At 43.5% G+C, this 24,057-nt stretch overlaps 1 protein-coding gene across 22 annotated transcripts in view; it reads left to right on the top strand.

Moving 5' to 3' along the window:
• DNAH8 (dynein axonemal heavy chain 8) overlaps positions 1–23,654 on the top strand; it is a 327,555-nt gene extending 303,901 nt beyond the window's left edge. For all 22 annotated transcript variants that reach the window (XM_067753082.1, XM_067753094.1, XM_067753083.1 and 19 more), the window contains 5 exons: positions 4,374–4,530; positions 8,368–8,520; positions 8,604–8,793; positions 20,309–20,430; positions 23,233–23,654. In XM_067753082.1, the coding sequence (XP_067609183.1) occupies positions 4,374–4,530; positions 8,368–8,520; positions 8,604–8,793; positions 20,309–20,430; positions 23,233–23,520 (910 nt within the window). In that variant the 3' untranslated portion in view covers positions 23,521–23,654. The remainder of the gene's footprint in view (positions 1–4,373; positions 4,531–8,367; positions 8,521–8,603; positions 8,794–20,308; positions 20,431–23,232) is intronic.
• The last annotated feature ends 403 nt before the right edge of the window (positions 23,655–24,057 follow it).

Here is a 24,057-nt window from a genome sequence, read left to right as displayed (position 1 = left end):
GATCAGCTAGTTGGTTTGTGACCACCTAGAGGGGTGGGATAGGGAGGGTGGGAGGGAGGGAGATGCAAGAGGGAAGAGATATGGGAACATATGTATATGTATAACTGATTCACTTTGTTATAAAGCAGAAACTAACACACCATTTTAAAGCAATTATACTCCAATAAAGATGTAAAAAAAAAAAAAAAGAGAGGTGTAATACTCTCATTCCATATGCTATAAGAAAAGGCAGAAGGGGACCTTTTTTTTTTTTTTTTTTTTGTGGTACGCAGACCTCTCACCGTTGTGGCCTCTCCTGTTGCGGAGCACAGGCTCCGGACGCGTAGGCTCAGCGGCCATGGCTCACAGGCCCAGCCACTCCGCAGCACGCAGGATCCTCCCAGACCAGGGCATGAACCCATGTCCCCTGCATCGGCAGGCAGACTCTCAACCACTGCGCCACCAGGGAAGCCCCATGTCTTTGTTTTTGATGTTAAACATTTTCATGGTGATATGTCTACATATGGATTTCTATTTACTTATTTGTTTGCTTTTCCTGTTTAGGATGCATTGAGTTTCCTGAACTTGAGGATTCTAGTCTTTCATCACTTCTCAGCCATTATTTCATCAGTTATTATCTCTTTTTTATTCTCCCTTTTCTATTTTTCTGAAACTTTTTTGAGATGTATGTTAGAGCTTACCACTTTAGCCTACATGCCTCTTAACCTCTTCTTTATATTTCCCATTTATTTTCCCTTCTGCAGCATTCTAGATGAGGTCTTCAGATCTATTTTCCAGTTTTCTAATTATTTCCTTGGCTATATCTAATCTGCTGTTTAAGCTATCACTAACTGTTATTAGGTAGACACCTCCCCCAAAGATGTCCACATCCTAACCTCAGAACCTGCAAATATGTTACCTTATGTGACAAATAGGACTTTATAGATATTATTAAGGTTAAGGACCTTGAGATGGGGATGTTATCCTAGATTATCCAAGTGGGCCCAATTTAATCACATGAGCTCTTAGTGGAAGAAGGAGGCAGAAGGGTGGGTCAGAGAGATGAAATGGTACAAGGAGGAAAGATTCAAAGAGAGGGGCTTGACCTGCCATTGATGGCTTTTAAAATATAGGAAGGGGACCATGAACCAAGGAATGCAGATGGACCCTAGAATCTAGGAAGGGTCCTTACCTGACAGCCAGCAAGGAATTGGGGACCATGGTCCTACAACTGCAAGAAAGTGAATTCTGTCAACAACTCAAATGAGCAAGGAAATGGGTCTTTCCCAACAGCCTACAGAAAGGAACCCAGCCTGCTCACCTTAATTTTAGCCCAGTGAGACCGATATCAGACTTATTAACTGCAGAACAGTGAAATAATACCTTTATGTGTGTTTTTTGTTTGTTTTTTTGCTGCATTGGGTCTTCGTTGCTGCGCGCAGGCTTTCTCTAGTTGCGCCGAGCGGGGGCTACTCTTTGTTTCAGTTTGCGGGCTTCTCATTGTGGTGGCTTCTCTTGTACGGAGCACTGGGTCTAGGCGCACAGACTTCCGTAGTTGCAGCACACGGGCTCTAGAGCGCACGGGCTTCAGTAGTTGTGGCGCAGGGGCTTAGTTGCTCCACGGCTTGTAGGATCCTTCTCGGATCAGGGATCAAACCTGTGTCCCCTGCATTGGCAGGCGGATTCTTAACTGCTGCGCCACCAGGGAAGTCCCACATTTATGTTGTTTTAAGCCACTTATTTTGTGGTAATTTGTTACAGCATCAATAAAAAAAAACTAATGCAGGTTTTAATTTTTGTAATTTTCATGAGTTCTATCTGGCTCTTTTTCAAATATGCTATTCATGTTTATAGTTTCTGTTTCATACTTATATTTTCAATCACCTTTTTATTCTTCAATATAGTAAAAACATAATGTGCACCTGAAAATTCACTATCAGAGATCTTTGCAGGTCTGGTTCTGCTTCCTTTTGTTTAGTTGGCTCTTGCTCACAGTGCCTGTTTCTCTATGAGTTTTTTAACTCCTGACTGTGAGCTCATGTTTATTGGAAATTAACTGTTGGATTCTTTGAGACTTGGGTCGAAGGCATATTGTTCCAGGAAAGATTTATGTTCACATCCGCCAGATGCCACCTGTGTCTTCCTGGGACCACCTGAAAATAAATCTTTAGCTTGAGGTTTTTCAAATCACACAAGTAAATGAATGAATGCTAATTAATGTCACAAATTAAGAATTCTTAGGAAAGTTGTTTTTTTTTTTTCCCACCAAGCTAGGTAGAACAATTTACCTACCATCCCCTTCTGACAGGTGGGTTATTTCTAGTTGACTTTGATACTAAGTGATTAGCCCTATGAAGTCCCAGATTTATGTAGGAGTTTCCTATTAGACTTTCTTCCTTGGGCATATGGGTTACCTATTCTCTCATTGTACCATCCCAACAGATGCGCAAGAACACCAGGGCTTAGTTGATGCCCCCTTGGTAAAATCTGGCTTATGTTTCTGGATTCCAGTTTTCATTCTATATTTTGTTTGACCCTCTGGATTTCTTAGTTTCTTGCCAGTTCAGTAATGTTTTTCACATCTTATCCAGCATTTTTAGCTGTTTTCAGGAGAGTTGTTCAGGGTAACAATTGCACTGTACTGTCAGAAATTAAAATGTCTGATTCTCTCTTTAGAATGAATTCTTAGGTGTAAAATTGCTAGATTAAAAGGCAAGCACATTAAAATTTTTATACATATAGCCATATTACCAAGGTTTATTTTATGTCCAAGGAAATAAAACAGAAAAACAAATCACTAATCTCAAGCATTTGTTGGATTCCTTTTAAATTTGCCTCTAACGTCTACGAAAGGAGATGTAAATGTGGTTTACATCTGAACAGGAGACAAAATTTACAAACAAAACAGAACAATAACTCAAAACAGTTTAACTGTGAAATGTTTATAGATGGTAAATTACGAGTTCAAGAAAGACAGAAAAATTTAAATCTGGTCATGCTGCACCCCTGCTTGGGAAGTCTTCTGTGGTTGCCTAAAGCAGCCCACATGACCCTGCATGGTCTGGCCCTGACCTTATCTCCATCCTCATCTCTGCTTCTAACTCTCTGGCTCCAGCATTGCTGGCCTTGTCTCTGTTACTCAAATGCAGTGAAGTCCTTCTCGCCTCCAAGCCTTACCTCTTATTTGAATGTCCTCTCTTGCCTCCCACTTCCACTCTGTTTTGCCTGGATGACCTGCTTATTCTTCAGGTCTCAGCTTACATATGACATTTTAAGAGAGAACCTCCCTGATCTTCTAGAGTAAACCCCCACATGTGCACACACGCACCGCATATCTGTGTGTTCAGACTGCTGGTCGACCGAGCAACTTTGGGAACAAAACTAAGTTCGTGCTCCTCAGAGCATCTGGTCAATTCAAAACAAGAGCTAGAGGGCTTCCCTGGTGGCGCAGTGGTTGAGAGTCCGCCTGCCGATGCAGGGGACACGGGTTCGTGCCCCGGTCCAGGAAGATCCCACATGCCACGGAGCGGCTGCGCCCGTGAGCCATGGCCGCTGAGCCTGCGCATCCGGAGCCTGTGCTCCGCAACGGAAGAGGCCGCAGCAGTGAGAGGCCCGCGTACCGCAAAACAAAACAAAACAAAAAAGAGCTAGAGAGTGAGAATGAGAGAGAGAGAAAGAGAGACTATACTATCTTGAAGCATCCTGTTCTTCTTTTCCATAGCACTTATTACAGTGGTATTGACTAATGTCCCCCTCCTCCACTAAAGAAAGGGACAAAGTCAGGGAGCTCTTCACTACCATATCCTAACACCTAGCTCAGTGCCTGGTGCATTGTAAATCTTTATTGAATATGTGAATTTTAAAGATGGGTAGCTGCATTTAGATAAGTGGTGCCAATAGAACACTTTGGAAATCATAAAACAAGTGGGAAAGTAAGAAACAAAACAGAAAAGACCAAAGATATTTTAATAATTTATAACTCAGTGAAGACATATGAGCAGTGCTCTTCAAGCTAACAAATTGTCTATAATGGCAGATTCTTAGCGCCAGTCCATAAGTAGGGGAGAATAAAAGGAGGTGGGCTTCTTGTCCAGCGTGAGGTTAGCTACAGCAAGATTGGCTAGCACTGCTTTGGATTATTAAGGACTTTCATGGAATCTTTCCCTGAAGATGGAGAGCTTTCATTTCTGAGATGTTCTTGATGTCCTAATAGGAGGAAGTAGAATGGAACTCTAGTTTTTTCATTCCTGTATGTTGATGGTAAAGTTTTCCTTTTTCCCCCTTTTTTGGCTGGATTTGATTTAAGTTATTCATAATTTAATTTTCACGTTGATAATTATCTCTGAAGATATGTTTCCATGCCACATTCTGAACAGTTCAGTTCTTTTTGTCAGGTATCAGAGTAACACTGCTTCTGCTGTTCTTGAAACAATTACCAACATTCAACCCAAAGAGAGTGGAGGTGGCATGGGAGAGACCCGGGAAGCCATCGTTTATAGGTTATCCGAAGATATGCTGAGCAAGCTGCCTCCTGATTACATTCCACATGAGGTGAGATACCCTTTCCGCCTGATGCACAGGGCTGTCTTTGGGTTCCACAAGGCTGAGCACAGTCCCGGGACAGCATGTTTCAGTCAGTCCCTTCCTCCCTCTGCTCAATTCTTCTTTTTTACCTTTTGGTCTTCTCTCTCTTACCCTTGCTCAAGCATCTTGCAAAATTACAATCTGCACTTTTCTACTCCACTTTCTCTCTCAATTGCCTTTTCTGTACCCTTTCCCCATCTTTGGGTTCCTCTGTCTTTGGGTCTCCAGATATCTTAATCCTCTGGACTGGGAATCTCTCCCCACCTCTCTTACCCAAGTCTGCTTTGTCCATTATTTAAATTTAGCCCTTTTTTCTGTCTCTTGCCCTACATACTTTTCATTCTCTCAATCCACTCAGCCAGGTAATAGGAAAGCAAGCCATTTAAATGAATTCACTACCCAGTTTGGATGGCAATAAGTTTCTACTTCTTGAACCTCCCAGATGTTTGCTTGTTAATCAACATCAGTTTTTCTCAAAATTTTTTTTTTATCTCAAGACCCCTTTACAAAATGATTGAGGACCCCAAGTAGCTCTTGTTTATATGGATTATAACTACTGGTATTTAACATATTAGAAATGTAAACTAAAAATTTTCAAAAATATTTATTAATTTATTGTGAAATAACATTAATAAACCCATCACATGTTAGCATAACATTTATATTTTAAAAATAAATATATTTTCCAAAACAAAAACATTCAAAGAGAAAAGTGGGATTGTTTTACATTTTTGCAAATCTCTTTAATGTCTGGTTTAATAGAAGACAGCTGGATCCTCATATCTGCTTCTCCATCCAGTCTGTTGTGGTATTACAGGTCATGTAGCCTCTGGTAAACTCCACTGTACACTCCCTAGAGAAGGAGAGTAAAAAGTCAAATAATGTCGTAGTATTACTATGAAAAAAATTCAACTTTGTGGACCTGCCTAAAAGGAACTTGGGGGCCTTCAGGGGTCCCAGACCGCACTTTGAGAACTCATCTAAATAAATCTTTAATTGTGGTAAAATTTCTGGACGGTCTGAAAGTTCTGTAATACACCATCCTTCTTCCCGCAAGAAAAACAGGGTCGTGCCCTCTGGCCATCCAGGGCTTCCTCTCATCTGTTCTCAGCTTCCACCCCTCACTGCCCTGGGTTAGAGCTTCACCTGAGCCTTAGGCTGGGCTGAGGCAAGTTTAGCTTTCAACCAAAAAGTGAGAGGCTGATGTCCTAATGCAGGTATGACTATGGTCCTGTGTCTACCCTGTCCTGCATCCCCAAGTCTGGGAGAAATGCACTTATCAGTTGGGAGCCCCGAGGCCACCTGGGCTACAGCCCTCCCGCCTGCAGTGAGTGCCCCCAACAATAAAAAACGTTTTCTTGCTTCTTAAAACAATTTTTGCTTCTGTTGTGTAGATGGGTACCAAGGATTTGGCTAAGATACCGAAATCAATGACTTCACATAGAGATGTTTATAGTCAGGGGAGAAAATATTTTTTAAATGGATAGGTATTATAAGCACATACTTTCTGTGGTTCATTGTAAATGATCTTCAGAAGACAGATGAGGCATAATACCTGTCTTCACAGATTTTAAAAACCGGCATGTGAAAGCGAGATAAAATTTACTCTGTATGACTAGACCGCAGGTTGGTATTACCAGAAGAGGATTTCAAGACCCTTGGGGTAATTTGAGCTGTTCAGGGTTAGTTGGGGCCACTTCACCAAGATCTCTGTTCCGGCAACATCCCAGCAGGCACTGAGTGAAGGATGTCCCTAAACGGATTGCTAGATGGGAGGGAGTTTGTACCAAGAGACATCTAAAACAGCTTCCTCTTCCAGGATCACTTACTTTTTAGTGTCCTTTATTTTACAGAAGAGATGTGTTTTGAAAAATGTGGCTGTAAAGTGAATTTAGTTAACTGAAATGTAATTATACTATTGACTTAAAAACATTCATGTAGAAAAGACTACCTGGTTTCAGAAACATAACAAAAATTCTAAATAAGACTACAGCAGATCTTTCACTTATTAACAGAAAGACAGTTTTAGGCTGGAACAATAAGCAAGTAAAATCAGTGCTAAAGTTAGATTTTCTAGAGCCTAAGTTTTAAGACACATTAAGCATGTGTCTATTGCAAGGGAAGCCACTCTTTTAAAAACCTAAGTAGGGCAAGGGGATTTGTTTGGGGCTGTTAGCACACTAAAAGCTACCCAGGCTATTGATTTGATAGTGTAGCCAACACCAGGGCTTAATTTCTAATGCCGGTTGCAAAAGCATTTCCATAATTTCCCTTTTCCTTAAAGTGTGAATTTCCACAAAGCAGTCCTGATTTAAAGAGAATGCTATATAGGCTCTTTAGCCACTGGAGGCTGAGGGGCTCAAGATGAGAAGAGGGCAGCGGAGCCTGCAAAAATGTAAGTTCTAGAACCAGGAATTTAGGTGAATACCTGAAGGTTGGTATGGCAGACTGAGTTAGGGCCCTCCACTGGCATGTTTGACTGGGATTTCAAGATCATTTGCTCTACCTGCGCAGGTAGTCCCATCCAGGTGTTCAGTTTTACATCACTGCTTCCCTCTCATCCCTCACATACTAGAAGTTGCCCAGCTGCAGTTAAGCAGAGGTGTTCGTTGCTGAGTAGGAAACATCAGCACCATGCCAGAAAACCTGTTCTGTAAAATGAGGAGCATGGTCCAGATGAGCCTGAAGCCCATCTGTCTCTAATATTCCATGACTCAAGAAGAGGCAGTGGGTGCCCGGGTCCGGGAAGATCCCACATGCCGCGGAGCGGCTGGGCCCGTGAGCCATGGCCGCTGAGCCTGCGCGGCCGGAGCCTGTGCTCCGCAGCGGGAGAGGCCACAACAGCGAGAGGCCCGCGTACCACAAAAAATAAAAAAATAAAAAAGAAGAGGTAGTGGGCATCTCCAGCAGAGAATGCTACAGTTTACTGGCTTTCTGGTGATTGTGTGGACTGGTACCTCACTCCAAATTTTCTCCCACTCCATGTGTCTATTCTTACCCCTCCTATCCCGGCATCTCTTCAACTGTGGCCAGCAGAAAGTTCAGATCTCTTTATGAGTTCTTGCCAATATTCGTAGTCAATCTTTTCTCGGGCATATGTCACTAAATTGAAATGTGTATATATACTGGCTTATTTCCAAATAATTGTTATATTGTATTGTTCCCACAACCAGATGATTTTATACTGATCTCTTCAAAATGGCCAATAAATTATATACAAGAAGGAACAGGTGCTTGATGGCCCTCCCACAAAGTCAAATATTTTCATTGATTAGATTAGGAAAGACTCTCCTTAGTCACCCTAGCCAGGGCAGTAGTGACCTTAGGAACCTGCAGCCAGTCATAGTTATTGGTAACTGCTCTGTAAAGATTTGGGCTATATTAACTGTCTGTGACATTTCTGATAACAATTCTGCAGGCACTATGAAAAGAAGGTATTCCAGACTGTGCTCTTATAAAGGTTAGATTGCAAAAGGGTATTTAATTGACACTTAGTACTTAATCATTTGAAAGGGAAAAATGGTATAAGTTTATTTCAGCTTTTCATAGTACATTTCCAATTATCAACTAAGTACAATCAGTAGGAAATAAAAATCATTTTAGTTGAACAGTAGTTTCTGAAGCCCAGAAAATGGGGAATTTAATGGCAAATTTGGTGCTGCAAGAGATATTTTAGAGTTCATTTGGGCTTGTAGAGATACATCCAGAGGAAGAAAAGGAATAGAGAAAGGAGAGGTCATTGGAAAAGAAGTGGCAGATGGTTTTTTAAAACTCTCTGTCATTGTGTTGCATGCTTTGCGTTAGGTGAAAGCTCGTTTGATGAAGATGGGACATCTTAATTCAATGAACATATTTCTCAGACAAGAAATTGACAGAATGCAAAAAGTCATCTCAATACTTCGCAGTAGCCTGAGTGATCTAAAATTGGCCATTGAAGGAACGATCATTATGAGTGAGGTGAGCTATTGTTGTCTCAATAGTCGTTTCCCTCTTTTGTTGGTTTTTCTTTTCCTCAGATTTTAACTTTACCTCTTTTCCAGAACTTGAGAGATGCTCTGGACAATATGTATGATGCTCGCATACCTCAGATCTGGAAGAGAGTGTCCTGGGATTCATCCACGCTGGGCTTCTGGTTTACTGAACTCTTGGAAAGAAATGCTCAGTTTTCCACCTGGATATTTGAAGGGAGGCCCAGTGTGTTTTGGATGACCGGTTTCTTTAATCCCCAAGGTAGGTGCTCATAGGAGAGTAGGCAAACTTGGAAGTTGTGGATAGTTGTGTAGTGGCACTGTGTGATAAATGTATGTTATACAGAACAACACAGAGGTACGGCTTGCTGCATGCTGGACGTGTGCTTTCAGAATTGGAGGCCAACAGATGCTTCTGCTATATTTGTTTTACAAATTCAGTCTGAAATTCTTCCTGCCATATTGCTTCCACAAGATGGGGGCAAAACTCCATTTTTTTTTTTCTCACCCACTTCAGCAAGCAAGTCCGTGGTTAGGACAATGTGAAATAGTGGAAGAGTTTTGTTCAAACCTGTTTTTAAATGTTTATGAAAATGACAAAAACGAAGCACCAAAATATGCAAAAAAATGTGCCTAGAGTTCAGAAGATGAGACTGATTTAAAATTGATCATGTGGCAAAAGTTTTATTCAGTGAACTTCTGGAGTCTGTCCCTGCTCAGCTTTTTTTTTTTCTCCCCTGATAAAGTGCTTTGTGATTCCACTGCATGTATTCCTTCATTCCATTCTAGAAATATTTACTGAATAAGTTTCTGACTAGATCTCATAGAGTTCATAAAAGTTTAGAAACATGACAATTTTGGGCCTTACTACAACATGGAAAGTTTTTTTAAGTAATTCTTGGCTAGAGTGAAGAGATGCTGGGGTCCTTACAGTTCAGCACCTTATAGCTCCATTAGTTATACAATTTAAGAAGCATTCACACTTACAGATTTTGGGTGTATTATTGTTACTCACAGCAGTATGGTTGAATCTCATAAAATAATATTAAGTGAAGGAAGTCAAACAGAACACATTGTAAGTATGTATACAGTGTTCACATAGGTATACATTGTAATGTATGCATATTGTATGATTCCATTTATACAAGGAATCGAAACAGGCAAAACAGATCTTAAAAGTAAGAATAATGGTTCCCCTTGTGGGAGAGGGCAGTGATTGCAAAACAGCACTAGGGGGCTTTTGGGTGTTTGGAAATGTTCTGCTTCTTGAACTGGATCTTGGTTACAGGGCTGTATTCCCTTGGTGAAAATTCCTGGAGCGGTGTACTTATGATTTGTGCACTTTTCTTTGTATAAATAATACTTCAATAAATAGTAGACATTTATTTGTCCTCTGGGCACATACATTCATTCACTTCATGCATTTTCAAATGCCTTAAGATTTTCTAAATTTAAAACACTAACCATGGTGGTTTTTATGAACTTAGATTATACATGGTACATTATTATGTTGAAAGAATTTAGATTTGTGAAGGACAGCCCCCAGATTTCACTTATCTTTTTCTCCCAGAATTTCCGTTGAATTTTGGGAGGAAATTTTTTTATTATGGTTCTCAGATTTTGTGTGTCTACTTATGGTCTCTTTCCTCCTTACCAGCCCTCAATTTGAGTAAGTTGTCACCAGGGAATTCCTGGCTTGGGAGTCTGAAGAAATAGTATTTAACTTAACTAGGATTGTTCAACCACCTTTCATTTGCCAGCCCCTCTGCTAGGTGCTTTCAATAGAGAGAGATTTGAGACCTAATTCCTGCCCTAAAGGAGTCCATAATCTGGTTGGTAGGACAGAAATATTAGCAACTTCAACATAATTTGATAAATGCTCCACCCAGTGAGGACGAAGCACCACACTAGCACAGAGGAGAGAAAGATCAATTCTGCCAAGGCAAAGCTTGAGAAGAGCTTCCCACGGGAGGCAGTGAGCAGAGTTTGCAGAGGCAGGGACTGGAGACAAGAGCATCCCAGGCAGAGGCCAGAGCAGAGACAAGGCATGTCCAGGGAGAGAAGCCCAATGTGGCCCAAGCTTGGGAAGCAGGAGCAGGGGTGTTGCGGAGTGAGGCTGGGGTGTGAAGTGTTCCAGGGGAGCTTGGGCTGCATCATAAAGGCAACAGCAAGTCACCAAAGATCACAAGATAACCCCAGGTGGAGGCAGACTGTCGACTGAAAGAAGGATGTCCACAGCGCTGAGGCTTTTACCGGATCCAGGGGAGAGAGCCTGAGACCTTAACCAGGTGCAGAGAAGGAGGCAGATTTGCTGGAGTGATTAAATGGGGACCTTTGAGAGAGCGGGGACTGGCAGTGGCTGAGACCGAAGGCCAGGTACAAGACAGGGAGCATTGGTAGAGGGGCCAACTGGGAGGAAGGGCAGGGAGCTCTGGATTTGTCAGCTTGTGCTGGTGGGACATCCAGGTGGGGAGGTGTGTTGGCAGACTTGGGGTTTGGCAAAGGGGTGAGGATCAGTGATATTTTTAAAAAGTGAGAACATGAAGTGTAGTTTTGATATTTAGAAGCCAAGGGAGTGGGGTTGGTTCATCCCTGGCTTTCCATAGACGTAGCTAAGTCATATATCACAGCACACAATCTCTTTGAGTGATTGCTTTGTCCCATTAGAAATGTGACTTTCAATAGCCAAGTATTAATACGAACTAATCTTTGTTACTATTTCTTAAGATATACTACAAACCAGAGCAACATTTAAAGAAATATAAATACAAATCAGTTTTCTTATTTGTCTTTACTTGTAATAATACTAATCCTTTCTCGTTTTTTTTTTTCTTCATTTCTGTTCTTAAACTGAGCTTTGATTCTTTCTCTCATGGCTCTCCATGTCTCAGAAAGTCTTGGACTTATTCGAGCATCCTACCTTTACACGCGAGCTCCAGACACATACCCTTATCTGTGATTGCTTTCTGTTTGTAGCACAGAAGAGTGGAGGTCAACTTTCCCTACATACTAATCATTTCTCTGCTTCCTTTTCCTTCTCTTGACATGAGAGACAAATCACTTTCTGTTCCATCTCACCTGGCCAAATCTGGAAAGCATAGAGATTACAGCAAGCCTCTCTGATCACCTTTTGACACCTGTGACTGATTTCTCAATATGATGTGTCTCCTGGGTTTTATATCTTCTAATCCAGTCCCCTTCAATGAAATAATTTTTTTTTGGCTCAAAACGTTTAAATAAATTATTTAATTTTTTAAAAACCACGTTTAAGTAAAACACAATGCAGTTTGAAAAGAGGTCATGGTTTCATCACAAATATGTCTAGTGAAAATTACCTAGACTTTAAAACACTTGAAAATGTTCTTTTCACCTATGACCATTTGTTTTGTGTTCTTATAATGTTAATGTGGCATCTGATACGATCTGATGTGTGTTTCCCATCATGCCTCCGGTGAGTGCCCCCCAAGCCTAAGTCACTTTGAGGCGCACACCACCGCAGGGACAGGTGACAGGCCCTGTTTGCCCCCTAGTCTGTGTCTGAGCTCACGCTGCTCCGTCCCCTTATGGTAGCCTGATATTTTGTCATACGGAAGAGGCTGGGTCAGCCAGCCACCCTGGAACTAATCTGGTACGTTCAGCCCCCTTCACAATCATTTCTGTAGCAAAGGACGAGCTCAGTCAGGTGGTAATTAGATTTGATTATTAAAGTGGTCAAGCTCCCTGTACCCATGACCCTGTAGCATCTGTTCAATGACACGGCTTTGGGCAGTGCATTCATTTGCCTCCCAGCAGATTACTCAGGCCCAGTAGAACCTTTGTGTTCCACTGGGGCTTCCCAGCAGTCACTGGCACACACACTCACATATTGTTTAAGACTGTGCTGCTCAGGGTTTTCAAAGGATTTCTGTGGTCGCTTGTTCCCACAGGTGTACCTTTTCAGAGCGTCATGCACACGTGATTGAGATTCTGATTTGTGTGTGTGTGTGTGTGTGTGTGTGTGTCTGTGTGTCTGTGTCATAGGTAGGGATGTGTTTAAACTTAAAGATTATGAGTGGTCATGAGCCTGACTTCAAGCCAGCGGATTGCCTGCGTTCCACTTCCAGAACCTCTTCATCGATAGCCTCGCTTTGCCGTTCGATGTGCGGCATGACTCGCAGGCGCTGCTAAGGAAAGGGCGGCAGAGGCTGGACGTGCTCTCGAGGTCTCACACCTCGATGTGAGGGTGAACGGTGCAATATCATTGTTTTCCAAATGTTTAACTCAATCTGGAACGTGATGCCATCCGGATGCCAGACTGTGCTAGTTTTTCTTGTTTTGTTCCTCAGTGTCTTGACCAGCCACGCCCGTCTGTTGCAGCAGAAATCAGCGACAGCTTAGTACTCACTACTACACATCAAGATTTTCAGTTAGAGGAGATTTTACTGAAGCAAGGAGATGGATAATTTTTGTCCCGTTATCTTTTGTTCTTGTAAAAATCACCTACAACCTCTTGCCTGTGTGTTTGTTTTCAGGGCAACGTCGGCAGCTACCAGCGATTTCTGAATGCTTGCCTTGAGGGTGGTGATAAAAGCATGATGTTTGTTGGGCAGAAGAGTGCACCAGGGTTATTAATAGAACTTTAGCATTGGAAGGGTCTGGGGATTTCTTCTAATCTTGTAACAATCCTAAGCGTGTGCCCGAGCTGCTGTTTGCCAAACCAGAGCTGCCCCTAATGTCTGAAGGAACCTCTCAGGCCTCCAAACCTCAATTTGGGTGATAGCACTCACTACCCTGACCCCGAATCCCAGAACCAGAGAAGGACTGTTGACACCTTAGAAATGCCTCCAAGTGAATAACAACCCATCCTTCTTGCCTTTGTGGGGGAGACACTTAGATGCACTGGCTTCAGTCTCAACCACATCCCTTGTAATTCTGGTCTCTGCCCACGGTTACCTTCCTTACTAATCCTCTAGGCCCTTGTAATCTGGCCAGCTTCATCACTATACTGAAACTGCTGTCTCCAAGGCCACCAAATCTAGTGACCTTCCTGCTAACTTCACTTCATACCTTGGTTTCCATCCATCACCTTCTTCGGTTCTCCTCCTACCTCTCAGGGGGTTGCTTCTCAGCCCACTTTGTGGCCTCTTCTCAGGCAAGTTCTGCCCTTGGCCCTGGTCCCTTCACTGATGACCTCAGCCATTTGCATAGATGCAACTATTCGTCTCTACTTACGGACTGATTCATCGAAAGTCCCAGTGTTAGCTTCTGATTCTTACTTCCAACTGCCATCATAGAATATCCCATCCTCCTGTGAACCTCACCAGTACCACCATCTGTTCATCTTCCTCCCAAACCATCCTCACCAGGATTCTGCTATATTTGCTTGTACATCACCACCCTCCAGATCCCCCTGACCCTTGTAGCGAGTCCCCTAACATCCTAACAGCTTGAAAGAGGGAAACCAGGAATGCATAGTGTGGTGGAAGATGAGAGGGGAGGGGAGGAAGGAAGGACAGATGCTGCCAGAGGTCAAGTAAGATAGGGCCAAAAGTGGTCAGATGGCTTCATCAGCAAGGAGACAACTGGCAAGAGAAGTCTCAGTGGAGTGGGTGGGGAGGTGGAGGAACGAGATTGCAGGGTGAGTGAGGGACCAGGAAATGGAGAGACAGAGAATGAGGATGGACAACATGGGTAATTCTCTCAAGAAATTTGGCTTGGAAGAGGAGAAGCAAGTTGGAGGAGCAGCTGTAAGAAGAAAACATTTTCTTCCTTCTTCTTGTAATGACAGGACAGGCTTGAGCCCATTCAAATACTGGTGGGAAGGAGCCAGGAGAGAGAGAGAGAACAAGGATACAAGAGAGGGGTAAAAGAGGCAGGAGGGGATGGCTCCCAAGTGGAGAGATGCACTCCAAGCAGGAGGAGGGACACCTCACCCATTGTGATAAGGATAACAAGGAAGGAATGCAAGTGAGTTTGTTGGTTTGGTGGCAAGAAGTTGAGAGAATTCCCATCTGATGCTTTCTATTTTCTCTTTGACTAAGGAGGCAAAGTGACCTCAGGAGCAAGAAGGTGTTAGAGGAGAGGTTTAAGCAGAGTGGCAGAAATTTGAGGAAGAGGGCTAAGGAAAGGATTCCTCAGTGACTTTGACTATCCCGTCGAGGCTGGTGATGGCTAAACCGTGGTGGCAACTGTGTGATGGTCTCAGTATTGTTCAGCAGCCTGGAATAGGTAAAAGAAGGAGGACATTTGGATTCATTTAGCACTGGGGGTTTGCTGGGCAAGTGGAGAGAAGGGGGTGGAGTTGAGAAGGTCTTCAGAAATGATGAGGTCAAGGAACTGAGAGGTCAGGATGCTGAGTGGGATACTGAAGAGACCCAGAAGGTGGCAGGAGGCTCAGTGAGTGGGGGCAGGTGGGCACTTGGCAGGGACAGTGAGGGGAGGAGCATGGGGCCAGAGGGTGTGGTTGTTAAAGCTGCAAAGATTTTCATCAAAGGTGGAGGGACAAATGGGGAGGACAGTGTCTTCAGAGTTGACAGGTTCCAGTAAGGGCAAGAAGATGGAGAGAATGTTCTGTGAAGAGGTGGAAGATGTGGGAGAGTCTGTTAACCACAGAACCACTCCAGAGGGAACAGTGGAAAGGTTGGGAGGGAGGGGAGAGGTACGAGGTTGGGTCGAGGGAGAGGAAGCATAAAGTAGCAGAGAAGGGATGGAGAAGGTAAAGCAGTGCAGGGAAGTACATTTGGGCACATGAGACATGGCGGGGTTAGCTGATCCCAACCCGGCCAAGAGAATTAGCCCGAGCTCTCTGGCTTGTACTCAGGTTTTGCCAGAGCCAACTGTGTCCTGCATTAAGGACATTTCAGAGAATACATGCATCTCAGGGGACTCTGGAAAGAGTCAGCTCGTATTACTGACAGCCTTCCTAATATTTTGCTTGTATCATGGGGCATTTCTCTTCCCACTTGTCAAATTTGTTCTGAAAACAAATACGGGTCCGTGATCGCTCATTGTCCTGTCATGCAGATCTTTTTACAGAGCAGAGGTTCTCAGCCCTGCCTGCACAGTAGAATCACCTGGGGAGCTTTTAATAGATGCTAATCCCTGGGGCCCCAGACCAGCAACATCAGAACCTCTGGGGATAAGACCTCTAGACTCTTTACAGTTAATTTTAAAAGCTCCTTTGGTCATTTTAATGTGTGAGGAACCTGGGCCTTAGACCATTGCCACCCAGTATGTTGTCCACCAGCCAGCAGGAGCGGCATCACCTGGGAGCTTGATAGAAATGCAGAACCTCAGGACCTACCCTCGACCTACCTACCAAATCAGAACTGGTGTTTTAGTAAGTGTTCCTTCCCCTGGTGATAAGTATGAACATTAAAGTTTGAGAAGCCCTGCCTTAAAACCGGAGTGAAGGGCTTCCCTGGTGGCACAGTGGTTGGGAGTCCGCCTGCTGATGCAGGGGAGGCAGGTTCGTGCCCTGGTCCAGGAGGATCCCACATGCCGCGGAGCGGCTGGGCCCATGAGCCATGGCCGCTGAGCCTGCGCGTCCGGAGCCTGTGCTCCGCAGCGGGAGAGGCCACAACAGTCAGAGGCCCGCGTACCGCAAAAAAAAAAAAACAAAAACAGTAGTGAAGCCTGGTCCCACCTCTAGAGATTCTGATTTTATTGATCCGGGCTATGGCTTGGGAAGCGGGAGTTTTAAAGACTTTCCAGATATTTCTCATTTTCAGCCAAGTTTAAGATTCCTGCCTTACAGCATCGAGCAAAGCGTCAGGAAGGGTCCCTGGGGCATTTTTATTCAAGTGGGTGGATCATCCCCATCTTTGTTTAATGATTTCTGACCTTTTATTTAACTTACCAATGAACCACATTTGCCTCTCATTTAGGGAAAAAAACTGCCTGTCATAAAGTTATGGCAGGAACAGCATTTGTCCTCATCTTCCAAGATGCTAACGGGAGGCTTAGTAACTGATAAGACAGGAAATACTGAACAACCATAAGCCCATTACATAAAGAAAAAAAAAGCATTGCCTATAGGACCATCATTACAGAATACCAACCAACTTGTAAAACTGAGAAGAGCAACCTTCCTGATTAGTTATTTCTTTTATCTCTTCCAAGACGTTGTTTGAATTGATACCGAAAGCCTTCTGTGGCTTTCTTCAAGCCGACTGATTGCACATGTCAAACAACAGTAATTTGTTTGCTGAAATGTTGGGTCAGGACTATTATAGGAATTAAGACATAACAAGTGTTATTTTAGACCTGAGTTTCCAAAGTATGATCCAAGATTTAAAGTGCGTTTCTTATATATATATAAATTTTTAATGTTTTTTATTGATTGCTGGGAAGATGTTTTATTTATTTATTTATTTGGTTGTGCTGGGTCTTAGTAGTATCAGGCAGGCTCCTTAGGTGTGGCTCGCCAGCTCCTTAGTTGTGGCAGGCGGGCTCCTTAGGTGTGGCATGTGAACTCTTAGTTGCGGCATGCATGTGGGATCTAGTTCCCTGGCCAGGGATCGAACCCAGGCCCCCTGCATTGGAGTGCAGAGTCTTAACCACTGTGCCACCAGGGAAGTCCCTAAAGTGTATTTCTTGAAAGAACAAGCTTGACAAGAATTCATTACGCTGTATGAGTTGGAAGGCAAAAAAATTTTTAAAGCACTTCAGTTAGCCCACATGTTACTCAGGTGTTTGAATAGTTAAATCACCCATTTTCCTGTGGGTGGTTAAATCTCATAAAGAATAGGTTACTTTTGTTGAGGACTTTCCCCAACTTTTTGTTTCTCTCTTCTGAGTCAAACACATGAACATCTGAATCACTTTTCCACCACTGACGATTGAAGTTTGTTTTAAGAATTATTAAAATTAAATTAATGCCAAGACAATAGTACCACTATTCAAGCTTTTATAAAGAAAAATATATCAATAGTCTTTTAAAATTATATAGGCTTCAGAAAACAAGAGATTTTGATTCCATTAGACTTGATATCAGTCTACAAGAAAGATGGTCATTCATGTTTTAAATTCAATAAAGAGCAATTCAGTGGATTCACTACGGTCTGAATTCTGCAAGATCATGTTCTTCTTTTTAGGAGGCTAAAAAAAGTATCAAGACTTGAAAAAAAAATGTATCTTCATGTTCTGAGGGGGAATGACCCATGGAACAGTTTCCTACCCTCCACTCTCAGGCCTCAAATTATTTATTTAACATTTTCCTTTCTTAATAGCTCAAGGTAATATGGATTCTAGATTTCATCTACTGACATGCCAAGAGTGCTTCCTAAACATTAAGAGGCTTATTGTTGAAGTCAGCTAGGCAACATCATGCAAATTCCCCAGGAGGGAGAAGAGAGAAGATGGTCTCTCCTTAACCACACTAGAGTTTTTCAGAGCTCTCCACCAATGACTGAAGTCTTTGTCCCGGGTGTGTTACATAAGAAAGAACCCCTCTCATCCCTCCCCTGGCACCTATGGCATTGTCCTGAGTGCCATATGGAATGAGGTCAAATTTGCAATTTATTTGGAACTTAAAATATAGTAGAAAAATCCAGTTATTCAACTAGTACAGATGGACGGTCAAGACCAGGATTCATGCCTTGTGCATTATGACCTTGTAGTGATAGATTCATTGATCAGTGATGAATTTTAAAATATCATAAAATAGGACCAATTTAATTCCAGGTACTCTACTTGGATACACGGTGTCTGATACTCCATGTGAATGCAAGCTTAATGTTGAGTGATGAAAATGACATTTTCATAGAGTTGCTTAGAAGGGAGAATTGGATTTTATTATTGTGGTCATATATACCTGACTACCAAACACACAACATGTTAACTACTAAAAAATGGGATCCCCAGTATTTAATATGGAAGTCAACATAATCACACTGATCAGATCACCTCAAGTGACTCCACACGTAGAGTACGGATGGGCCTTGACCAGCTGGCACTCTTGGTTTTATGAAACTACGACCTTATAAGAATCACTTATAAAAGTCCTTCAATCAGCTACTCTGGTTGATTGACCAACTTTTCTTTTGGATTACTGCAAGGGTTCTTCTTGAGCACCCAAATTCTGTTTTGGTGAGGACTCTGAGTAGACTTTATAAGATGCAAATACAACCAGATTATGTGCCTGCTTCAAATATTCAGTGGCTTCCCACCATCCACAGAGTCACCAGGTCCAAACTCTGACCCTGAAAAATCCTGCCTCTACCTTTGTTCTGGCTTCCCACCATCCACAGAGTCACCAGGTCCAAACTCTGACCCTGAAAAATCCTGCCTCTACCTTTGTTCTGGCTTCCCACCATACACAGAGTCACCAGGTCCAAACTCTGACCCTGAAAAATCCTGCCTCTACCTTTGTTCTAACCTCATCTGCCATCGTTTCCTCACCTTTAGCCTAGACCTGCATGCCTTTGCACGTGCTCTTCCTCTAACTGGAATCGTCCCATCTGGAAAACTCCTACGTATCCTTTCAAGACTCATCTTCAACTTCATCTTCTCAATTCAGCCTTCCCTGAGTTGTCTTCCCGAGTGGTCCACGTTGTTCTCACCTCTTTACTCATAACGACGTCGTGTTGTATGTCTACGTTCCCTCTAGACTGGGCTCCTTGAATGCAGGGCTCATGGGTGGCCTCTTCATCATTGTGGGCATCTCACCTAGAGCAGTACCTGGTACATGGTGGCCACTCCTAAGAGGTTTAACAAATGAATGAATGAATGAATGAAGGAGGGCCTCCCCAAGTGTCTAATTTAATAATGAGGGAGGGGCTTGAGAATGGAGAGAACTTGACTTTCTCACTAAGCAGGCTAGGGTCCTATTCTTGCTCTCTAATTCCAAGGGATATTAACTCACCGCCTGCCATTACGCCTTGTAACTTCCCCTCTTCTTTCCACTCCCATTCAAACCTGATAAAATATTATCACTTATGTGGTGGTTTGTGCAGTAAAGTTCTCAGAGTTCACAAATCTAGGAGTAGTAGGGGCACACAGGTTCCAAAATCTATTCATGATTATGAGTAAAGGGCCTCATGGTTTCCAGTATTAACATGGAGGCCAAAATATAATATATAGGTCACAGATAAATTTTCCTAAGATTTTGAAGTCCATGTTGAAGTTTAAGGTATACTTTTTAAACATCAAATGCTGCTTTACAAGGTAAACTTCTCTTATTGAATTGAATGGCACGATTTGCAAATACTAGGTTAAAAGAAAGCCCACAATATACAGAACCATGTATTGTCTTAAAATAACTGTATTATGCACATTAAAACACGGAGCTTTCCTTTCCAGTGTGATTGCTTTGTTTGATCAAACTGAAAGTCGGGCTTTCTATGTTGGCATTATGCCTTATTTCCTTAGACTAAATGAAATTGTTCCATAATAGCAAAAAGACGCTGATAATGGTTTGATTCAAGTTTTAATTGGAATGCTGGTCTCAGAATATTTGACCATTTCAGTCTTATTCCTAGATACTGGATCTTCAGAGACTATAGGCTAGCACTGGGTTACAACCCTTAGGAGACCTGAGTGGTTGAAATCCCAGGAGAATTTTAAACCAAGACCTTGTCTGAGGCAGAGAGGGTGCTGCTTTCCTGCTGTCAGCTGGCAAGGCGTATTTAGCTCATTGAAACAAAACACTGAAAGAAATCTCCCCCCTGAGGCCTGATCTCAACTCCTCTTGGGTGGGCACGCATCTGGAGGTGGACAAGCAACTAACATGACCCCCTTCTTGTTTCTAGAGTGGACTGCACCAAGGCATCAGAATCATTTCTTTCTCTTTTTTTAAGGCTTCCTCACGGCAATGAGACAGGAAGTGACCCGCGCCCACAAAGGCTGGGCCCTGGACTCCGTGACCATTCACAACGAAGTTCTGCGGCAGACCAAGGAGGAGATCATGTCACCCCCTGCGGTAGGTGCCAATGGGCAACAGCAGGAACAGTTCTGGAGCTGGGGCTCAAAGTTCAAGTTCTGCTGAACACTGACCTATAAGTGTCTCCGTTAAGTCCTTTGCCTTTGCAGCGAGGGTTTCCTCGGTTGTGACCTGGAGACCTCCATGCCAACACTTCCAGCATTTGCCAGAGTGGGAATGAATGACAAGCACTGGGAACTCCCCAGACTGCATTTCTTTGTAATTACGAGTTACACTTGTGTTTGCTGAAAAGGATTTTCCACCCGTCTCCATCCACTTCTGTGGGGTACTCACAGAATTGGCAAGAGCTGCAGGACCCTGTGTGGAAGGACACCTGGGTGGCGGAAGGGCAGACGCTCTAAGATAAGCAGACACCCCTGGGAGCCACTGCTTGGACACTTACCTGCCCTTTGAACTCGGGCTAGTTCTTTAACTCTTTTGAGCCTCAACTTCTTCATCTGTAAAATGAGGATGATGATTCAACCTCAGTAAAGATAGCTGGGAGACTTCAGTGGGATCATTTAGGCTTGGTTCCAGACCCCACATAGATATTCAGTAAATCTTAGTTCCTTCTTCCCTTTCTCTGATCCTTATTCTCTCGGCTGTCAAATCAGGGGGCTGGACCAGATGATTTCCAAGTTCTGGCCCTTTTTGCCACTTCATAACAAGGATCACCATTCTTCCAGTTTCCAATAACATGGTCCTTATTTTTGTCTGAGATCCCACCAGAAGAAGCACCTTTAACCTCCATATTTCCACCAACAATCTCTAGATTCAAGGAAACATAGGCTTTTTCAACTATGCCTTCAAAATTCTTCCAGCTTTTTCGGTATTTGTTACAGCAGCATCCTGTTTCCTGGTACCAAGATCTGTATCAGTTTCCTAAGGCTGTTGTAACAGAGTAGCACAAACTGGGTGACTTAAAACAACAGGAATTTATTTTCTCAGAGTTCAGGAGGCCAGAAGTCCAAAATCAGGGCATTGGCAAGGTTGGTTTCTTCTGAAGGCTCTGAGGGAGAATCTGCTCCATGGCCCTCACCTAGCTTCTGGTGGCTGCTGGCAGACCTTGGTGCTCCCTGACTTTGTAGCTGCATCACTCCAACCCCTGCCTACCTCATCACGTGGCCTCCTTCCCTGTGTGTATCTCTGTGTATCTTCTCCTCTTCTTATAAGAACTCCAGTCATATACTCGTCCACTATGACCTTAACTAATTACATCTGCAAAGGTTCTATTTCCAAATAGTCACGTGCTGAGCTTCTAGGTGGACATGAGTTTTTGCAAGAGACTATTCCATCCAAACACCTTCTAACTACGACTTTGTAAAGGTCTTAGAGTGAAAGGAGCCTAAAAGGATACGGTTTACTATTGGATGATGCCTAAGTGGTTGTATTTTCATGTGGCTGTTGTCACCTGCTGACTTAATGATGGTATCATATGTCCTGATTTTCTGGGATTGCCCATGGTTTTACTGTCAAATCATGTACTTCAGGGTTTGGTTCAAAAAGTATGGTTCTTATACTGTTAGCCCACATGAGGGATTCCAGAAAACATTTTGCAGCTAATCTCCCTCTCTTTTATTATAATCTACGTTTACTTCCCCTTACCCTACCCTCACTGGAAATGGAAACCTGGTCACCATCTTCTACATAAGTATATCTTATGATCTTACGTGATTATTGGAGTCTCCACCGTGATTCCCTTTAGACTTTTTTCTTCCTGAGTACATGTTCTATGGCTCCCCGCTGCCTACAGAATAAAGTTCACGCTCTTCAGTCTGGCATCTACACTCTTCCACAGTTAAGCCCTAACTTATTTTTCATAACCATTGAACCTGCTGCTACATATTATAAAATGCTTGGGCTTTGCTGCTCATCGTGCCTTCCTTTGCAGTATTGCTCCTCCCTGGGATGCCCACCCTTTCTCCTCTATCTTTCCAAACGCAGCCCACCCTTCAAGGCCATCTCCTCCACAAGGGTCCCCGAGCATTCCAGCCCTTACTGACCTTTCACCTCAAGTCACTGCACTTAGCCTCAGTCAGTGCTATTCATCAGGCAGCCCCTCTAACAAGCGTGTGCTGGTATTCAAGTCATGTCTTCTACATTTTGTTCTGTGTGTGTGTGTGTGTGTGTGTGTGTGTGTGTGTCTTGTCTCCTGATTAAATGAGGCCCTTGAGGGCAGGTCCTACTGTGTGAATGACAGAGACACAAGGATGAGGTCAGCCACTCTTGGACCAATTCTCACCGCCCTCACCGCCCTCCCCCTACACCCATCACACCTGCTCTCCCTCTACCATACCCAGCCTCTGAGGGTGCTCGAACCCCTGCTGGCCAGACCTGGCTGCTCGTCAGATCTGGCTGCTCGTCTCACTAGATCCGACAACCGAGATGAAATTAGAGCCACGTATTGGCTTGGCCAGCGTAGGCTGAGATCCCGAGTGGCATCCAGCTCTGAGTCCTGTTCTGTGCTCCCACCACCCCTGTCAGACACTTTCATCGCCCTGCAGAGGCGATTTGGTGCTGCTGGCTAAGTTCGCAGTCCCAGGCAGGCCACCCCCAGGCTCAAATCTCCAGTAATAGGAACATTTCAACAGCACTAATAGCCTCAAGCTATGCCACAGGGGAACACTGGGCTCAGTATTTCACTGGAATGCGTCCAGTGGTGTTTTCTTCTTCTGGTAGTGTTTTAAGATTGGTGTACATTTTCTTTCCAAACTGACAACCTTTTTTACAGTATTGGATGCCCATCTCACAGCACCTAATTTTTAAAAAAAATTCCTGTTACCTTACGCTTGGTTCTTCCAGGAAGGTGTGTATATTTATGGGCTGTACTTGGATGGAGCAGCCTGGGACAGACGGAACGGGAAGCTCACGGAATCCACCCCCAAGGTGCTCTTCACGCAGCTGCCCGTGCTGCACATCTTCGCCATTAATTCCACAGCGCCCAAGGACCCCAAGCTGTATGTGTGTCCTATTTACAAGAAACCGAGGCGAACTGACTTGACCTTCATCACCGTGGTGTATTTGCGAACAGTCATGTCCCCAGATCACTGGATCTTGAGAGGTGTGGCCCTTCTGTGTGACATCAAGTAAGTCCATTTCCGCTTGATGAGGGCAGAGGAGCCACGTGGGTGGCCAGTGCTATTGAGAGACTTGGTGAGGCATATCTTTTCTCCCTGATAATTGCTTGATTACTCTTTCTAAATTAAAAAGTTGATATCCTACAATCGCTTGTGTGTATGTGTTTTCCCTCATATCAATATTTATTTATTTATTATTATTTTTTATTGGAGTATAATTGCTTTACAATGTTGTGTTCGTTTCTGCTGTACAACGAACTGAATCAGCTATACATATACCTATATCCCCTCCCTTTTGGACCTCCCTCCCACCCACCCACCCCCCATCCCACCCCTCTAGGTCATCACAGAGAACCGAGCTGAGCTCCCTGTGCTTTATAGCAGATTCCCACTAGCTATCTATTTTACACACGGTAGTTAGTGTATATACATCAATCCTAATCTCCCAGTTCATCCCACCCCCACTTCCCCCTCTGTGTCCCCCTATCCATTCTCTTCGTCTGCGTCTCTATCCCTGCCCTGCAAATAGGTTCATCTGTACCATTTTTCT

Source organism: Pseudorca crassidens, chromosome 10 (genome assembly GCF_039906515.1).
Source record: "Pseudorca crassidens isolate mPseCra1 chromosome 10, mPseCra1.hap1, whole genome shotgun sequence".
In the NCBI taxonomy this organism is placed as follows: Eukaryota; Metazoa; Chordata; class Mammalia; order Artiodactyla; family Delphinidae; genus Pseudorca; species Pseudorca crassidens.
This window is presented reverse-complemented; position numbering and strand designations above follow the sequence as displayed.